Source organism: Anopheles arabiensis, chromosome 2, assembly GCF_016920715.1.
Source record: "Anopheles arabiensis isolate DONGOLA chromosome 2, AaraD3, whole genome shotgun sequence".
Lineage (NCBI taxonomy): Eukaryota > Metazoa > Arthropoda > Insecta > Diptera > Culicidae > Anopheles > Anopheles arabiensis.
Genome location: NC_053517.1, coordinates 20,953,436 through 20,960,659, shown reverse-complemented (window position 1 = coordinate 20,960,659; position 7,224 = coordinate 20,953,436). Strand labels below are relative to the sequence as shown.

At 44.6% G+C, this 7,224-nt stretch overlaps 1 protein-coding gene across 9 annotated transcripts in view; it reads right to left on the bottom strand.

The window, feature by feature from the left end:
* Positions 1–461: 461 nt before the first annotated feature.
* LOC120897993 (hemicentin-1-like) overlaps positions 462–7,224 on the bottom strand; it is a 99,599-nt gene continuing 92,836 nt past the window's right edge. For all 9 annotated transcript variants that reach the window (XM_040303263.1, XM_040303335.1, XM_040303271.1 and 6 more), the window contains one exon: positions 462–7,017. In XM_040303263.1, the coding sequence (XP_040159197.1) occupies positions 6,887–7,017 (131 nt within the window). In that variant the 3' untranslated portion in view covers positions 462–6,886. The remainder of the gene's footprint in view (positions 7,018–7,224) is intronic.

The window sequence follows — 7,224 nt, the reverse complement described above, 5'->3', positions numbered from 1 at the left end:
CGGTGCTAAATTCATGCCCCTTCATCGTGCCTGCCTTACCATACCCGGACCGATGGCTGTCGTGCATAATTAATTGTGAAGATATTTTCATCCGATATGCCACATGCAAATAAGTTTCTCAACCAAGCCCGCTCGAGCACGAACGTTTGTTTACACGGAAGTGAAATATATTAAAAAACTGTCAAATAAAGCTTTTGTGTTTAGTGAAATGAGTAATTCGTGCATAGAAGGCAAAAAAAGATTGTAAATTTAGCGAAAAAGAAGTTACGATATGATTGAAACTTTAATAAAACTTTACAGCTTTAACACAAAACAGTGGAATAAATTGCCGATAAATAGAACAATGAAAATTGGGAAAAAAACATAAACAAGAACAAGCGAATAATAAACTAATATAAATAAACATAAACGATGGCTCAAAACAATAGTAAACAGGATTGAACCAATACGAAGAGACATAACAAGTATCATGTTGTTTTTATTAGTTTTTATTGAATTTACTTTATTTCATCTGCTGGACAAAGTGTAGTTGTGTTTTTTTGTTTTTTTTTCATCTGCTTCTTCTCCTGTTACACATTAATGGGTTGTTCTGTTTGTTCGTTTGTGGGTCTTTGTTTTTAAATGTACGATTTTTTGTATTCCTTTATCCTTCTTTTTTTTTGACAAATACTTTCATAAACTGTTTTGACTTTCTTTCTGCCCTAAACTCGTTACGGCGCTTACTCTGCACTGAGATAAAGTGTTATCAATTACTCGGTATTCATGTGTGTGCTTTCGCTTTCATGCTGTTTTTTTACCATTTTTGCTGCGCACGTTTTGGCATTGCAGTATGATTTTTTTTTATTGCATGAATGCTTTTGATAGGTGAACGCAACCGCCGCAGGGAAGCTATCCTGTATATGGTTTTTTTCTTTTACACGCTGACTGCACTGCACCATCATCGTTACCTTGAGCTTGTTGGTTGGCTCTCTGCTGGGATTGGTTTCATACTTAATCTCTACACCTGTGCTTTTAGTTGTGTGCGAATATCATTGAAGAACGTTCGAGCTCGAACGAAACAGAGAGAAGGAGTGTGTGTGTGTGTGTGTTTGTGTATGTGTGTGTGTACAGAGTTCTGTTCTCTGGTTGCCTTTGCCGTATGCTTGCTTCTCTATCTGGATTATTTATGCTGCCCATGAAAATATTTTCCCTTTCTGTTTGCTCCTCCCCTATTTCCCATTCCTTGAAGACTGCGCAGTTTGCATTCCCGTGTAACATACATCTCGTTCTGTTGGTTTGGGTTTTGAATAAACTATTCGACACATTCGATAAGCTTTGCAAATGTACGCAGTGAGAATATTTTCGTCTTCGATCTTACCGGAGCTGTGCTTACAGCTTACAGCTATCGTACACCTGCCGCACTTTGCTAGGATAGCTGGCCTGGGTTTAGGTATGTGAGTGAGTGAGTGTGTTTGTGTGTGTGTAGATATATACAAAAAGTGCATCTAGAAGTTCACCAGCTTATCCTTCGGCTCAGCTATTTGCTACATTTGTGTCTGTCTTTGTTTTGTTTCAATTTACGTTACGTTTTTGTTTTCCATTCCTCCTCGAGTATGTGCGATTGGGGGTTTTCTTTGCATCGCACACACCGCAGCGGAATCATGTTTCGGTTTTGTTTTCGCTTTATTTAAATAGGTATCATAAAAAGTATAAGTCATCATATAAAGAATTGTTTGTTTTGTATCATTTTACTCATGTAGGTTTTGCTGACCTTTCCCCTCCATTTTTTTCGTTCGCTACTTTTGTTCGCAAGATTTTGCTCGAATCGGCTGCACCATGCCCCATACATAGTATGATTTCATTCCCTTTTCCTACTCCCTGCAGTGGGAAATGAAATATCCTTGGCATGGTGAGGCGTATCCTGGGCTGCTGTTAAGTTGGGAAAAGGAATATTCCATTGATTTCAGTTTTCCTCCCCCTATCGCACGATCTACTCTAGCGCCACGTGATTGAGTCTTGTTTGCTGCAATGAATCTCGTTGTGATTGGATGGTGACACCATGTGATTAAGCTAACATGACGCCCCGGACTGGTTTCTTTACACACACACTAAATACACTTAAGGAGGATGTGATTTTAAGAAGTACGCCCTTTCACTATAATTTTGGATGATCTTAACCTATACCGGGAAACAGAAGCACTGCAGGCGCTCATATTTTTTGACTAGCAGTTCGAGAGGCAGCCAGCCCGGGCACTAATGGAGTGTGTCCTGGTCGATCCTGTGTTTCTCCTCGGTTTAGCTATTACACTCTAAACATTTACATTTACTAGCACAGCAAACTGCACGCAGCAGGGGAGGGAAAAGACGCGAGACAGACGCGATCGAGCGCGATTGAGCTGGAGAGAGTGTGAACATGTTCGGTTTGCTTCCTATTCTGCCCCTGGGTGTGGGCAGGGGAGCATTCGATAAGGGAAGGTGTTGCCTGCGTTCCTTCTGCACCGCTAATGCACAGTTTTGCTAATGCGTGTCAACTACATAACCTGCTACGACTCCTATGCATTTGCTAGGGAAAGTAAATAAAATACATTTTCACATCCTTTCCGTGGGGGTAAATAAATATTCTTTCACAAATAGTAACACGACTCTCTTTTTGGGAGGGGGCTTGTGTCCACCTACTCAGGTGGGCGATGGTCAAGCATGATCAACACAGACAGGATACACATCTAAGGCGCTAGCAAATGTACAGAAACAGGTAGGGCGAAACGGTGTTTGGGGGGCCGTGCTATGACTTACAACAAATTCAGTTTCTGTTTTCCTAGTGTTTGCTTGCTTCATTCGCTTCATTAAACTATTCTCTATTCCGCTCGCAGAAGAAGATGGTTTCCGTTCGTTAGCACTGTGCCGCTTTAGTTCATGTAAACGGCTTGTCCTAACTTCTGCACTCATTTTGCCCATTAAATACCATCCTCTATCAGGGTATTACACACGCTTCCGTGAAAAGTTCCACCCGAACTGGACGCCCGCACCGGTCCGAGTAGTGGAACTTATTCTGCAGCACATTCACATCCATATTTACAGTAAGTGTTTCCCGCATGTCGGTGAGCTGCTGTGAAAGCTATGAAAATAACCCGTGCAAGATAAACTCAATCGTACGCGGAAACAAACGATACCCATTTGCGCTGCTCGAACGATCGGGATCCAGAAACCAGAAACAAATACTTTACAAACAGTTGCTAACCCGCGGCTTCACCCGCCCTCGTACCCTACCAATCGGTATGCAAATGGTGAACCAGCATCACCGCAAAACTTCCGCCTTCCGCCAGTCAAAACTTTGCGCAAAGAAAGCTTGGGCCCCCATTCTCCGGTGCCAGCTGACGGTGCGGGATTTGGCAGTTGCATTTTCGGTGCATGTGGTTTGTGAAAAGTGTGTGCTTGAAAACTTTTCACATTCACCCTCGCCCACAACAAGATTACGAAACGCGACGATGATGTGCATGATGAGATGCAGCCAGCACGATGATGATGTTGATGTTTCCTTTATCACCACCGCCAGACGCTTTTCTTCGATTTGTGGCATATATTTGAAGCACACAATAAAAAAACGACAACACTTCACCATAAAACTCAATGCTCTGACCACCCGCTTAGGTGCCGTTTTTGTGTGGTTCGAGCAAATGAAAACCACCACCACCACCAGTGGATTAGAAGTGGATGAAGTTTTGTCAGGTTTTCTTCCTTATTTGGAGGATGTTTTCTCGTGTTTCCACTTCCCGATTCGCTTTAGCCTTCACCGTAAACGGCGCACCAGCCTGAGGACCACTCAAGGGAGCTGTTGCTTGTCGGGCCCGAGTCGAGTTGAATGTTGGTGAAACTTTCCGCTCGGCCTTCGCCTCCGCAAGTGCTGCACCGCTCGCTCTAATCAATGTGGGCCTGAAGATAAACTCACGCCGCATAAAGAAAACCGCAACGGAACACACAGAGGGGCAAAGGGAAGTCAATCCCGTGCGGTGCTGTCTTGTATCTCGGTTAAGCCGAAACGCAAACGCACACACACATACGCTCGGTCGGTCGGTAAGCCCTGTTGCTTGACTGGCTCGTACAATCGGATAGCGTTGTGGATTGAACTGTCTAAAGGGGGCGCCAACCCGAGGGTTGAAAGAAAGGCGAGTGCATGCTCCTATCAACCATTCCAATTTGGACTCATCAAAAAGCCGGAGGGGGGAAACGGGACCAGAACAAAGCGCTTCCGGAACGCCAGCTTCACGCCAGCGACGCTTACTAGTGGCCTTAACAGAAGATGGTTCGCCAAGAAAGGTCGGCAAAGTTTTGTGCCACTGAGCACAGCTGTCCGGGAGAAGGGGAACGGTTTTGTTTGACTTCCAGATGTGAGTGGTAAGCCCGCCGTGAAACTCATTTGGGACCTGAGGATACGAACAGCTGCTGCTGCTGACCGTCGGCGAACAAGCTGCCGGAGCTGTAGCCTTCTGGTCTATTCCCAGTTGTGATGATGGGTCGTGCATCGCAATGAACGATCATGGGGAAGACATTAATGGTGCAAGATATTTGAAACGAGTTTGACGTATTTGACGGGCAAACTGGTAAAATCAACACCTTCGAATGATTGTTGATATAGCTTTGAAGGAAAGTTTCACTCCTGTTTGTTACACTGGAGATCCGGAATGAGCAGTTGAGACCCAACTGAGACTTGAAGTCAACTTAAATGTGTAAAATTCGTTTCACACACAAACAAACAAAAAACTGTAAACTTACAAACGGTACAAACGCCTTTTTCCACCGATTTATTTTTACGAGCGCAAATGCTGCACCGTCATAAAGTTCCACAGTTTTACCAATTACACCGGCTGTTGGCCGGCTGTCGCATGAATAGGTTCGCCCGGCTGGTTATTTCCCTACCAGCACGATAAAAGTAATGTACCCCTACCAGCGTACAGCGTAAGCTCAGCAACACAGCTGGATGCGCCTTTCCGTTCCGGCGGGAACGGTCCCAGTCCCGGAGTGCGGTCCGAGCTGCGACAAAAGAGTATTAGTTGAAGTTCGTTTCGTTGAATTTAATTACAAAATCCACCCCAATCAGCAAGGGGGAAGGTGGGTGGAATCGACACAAGCGCGTGATGCATATTTAGCATCCTTTTTGGGGTCAACTGCTGGGTCGATTTGCGGTGGCCATCCCCCTATCGGCCGCGTTCCTGACCGGCAGTATGGGAATGATTGTATTTTATGCACCTTTAATTGCTGGCCACCAAATATGCTTCGGCAACAAACGGGACCGGGGAGACCGAAACCGTCACAACAACAACAAAAAACGCGGCGATACAGATGACTATTTCCATATTCATAAGCTCATAATGGTTTGCATCCGCAAATGAGTGCCAGGAGGGGGCTAGTTTTTTTGAACAGCATTTGAAATGGAGCATCATAACAATAGAAAAAAAAACCCTTGGCCAGGCACCATTCTATTGAACCCTACAGGGAGATGGTATGTGTGTGTGTTACAAACAATGCTTAGGAATTATGTCCTCCGTTTAATGGCATGCATATCCTTTAATTGGACGCCCGAATGTATGCAATGTTTTGACACGATTCAGGACGGCGTCCATTCGAAAGTTTTGTGCAGCTTGTTGGCCTGGGGCATATCAATAGTCATTTTTACCCTAACGACGTTTAAATAATTGTACACTTGCACCATAGCGTGCCCTTTTGTTGTGCTCAATTGTGATTCGCGTGGCACTGTAGGCACCAGATCTGAAATGACAGCTTTTCACTTTTCCGGACGCAGCAATCATTCACACGAAATAAAAGCCCAACGAGCAGCCCTTGTCCCACGACTGCGGCGACTGGGAAGAGGAGCCACCGCACGCACGCCAACGGGAGTGTGATTTCAATTAAATTAATTTAATTTTTGCTCCTTACTTTTGTTCATCGCTCGCAATGGTTCGCTTGTTTTGCTTCTTGCTGTTGTTATCTTTTCCCTTCTTTTGTCATTCTGGCTCACCCGTCTGGTAGTTCATCATATCAGAGGTTTTTGCTATTTTTTGGAGTGCTTTTTGTTGAATTTTTCATTCGATAGCCGAGCAGAGAAGTGAGCGTTTGTTTTTTTTTTCTTTCTTTAACCTACTTCTTCTTTTTTGCGCGTCCTCTTGCCCGTCCCCGCTGGGGGAGGCGAATCGTAATAAATTATGGCCACCTGTGTGCGCGCAGTACTCGCGGGGCCATCAGCGGACGTGGCACCCGTCAGGTGTGCAAAAGGTCCTGACCACGATCGTCACCATGATCATCAACATCATTGCCATCATCGTCGTCGTCGTCGCGTAATTGTTGAAATTGCCATCTTTGCCCGGTGGCGTGGCCAGAGGTTTAATTTGAGTGGTTGTTTATTTTATCAGGGTAAATTAAATTTCATCCAAAAATATAGTCCTTCCAGCTTAATCAATTTCAGCCCGCGTGTTGGGAGTTTGGGGGTTTGTTGTTCTTTGCGTTCATACCTCTTCTGGTTTTTTTTTTCTTCATTGAGTCTGTCTGATATAAAATGTTGCTTGTTGCCGGGCGTATAGTAACGTATGGTTTGGTTTTTGCTACACAAAAAATAAATTTCCTTCTACCCAACTTTTCTCTTCTGTGCTTACAAAAGGTGGTGGTAGGTGAACTCGCTGCGCTCGATCGAACGTATAAATTCATAATGATTCTCCAAAAAACGGAGCCCATCGTTCAGGGGAAGTTCTCTAGCAACTGTACCGAAAAGGGAACCTAATTCGTGCTTGAAGTGTTGATGATAACTGAATTAGCTACGCAATCACAAATCAACCCTTCTCACCATCCCAGCGGGGCACCTTTCGCCGTGATGTTGCGTGCGCCGGTGATACGTCAATTAGGAGAAGGAGGGTCAACTTCAAAAGCTTACCAAACGGCACACGGCAACGAGCGCCAGCGCGCCCAGCAGGCATCGTATTTCACTCGCAAAGATGACGGACGCTCTGGAGGAGCTGTAGTGGGTGACACTCAGATCACGTATTTCGGTGTCTGCAACAAGAGAAAGAGAGAGAGTGAGAGAGAGAGAAAGTAAAATGTAGCAACAAATTAATTAAGTGATTTGCTTTTGTGTCCTTTCTTGAAGGGCTCCTTCCCTTTTTTTACGGCAAAATTGTAATCAGTTTCCATTGGAAATGGGTGAAGTATTTTGCATTTTTAAATTAAACACAATGGTTTTCGCCGGTGTGTTTACTGTAC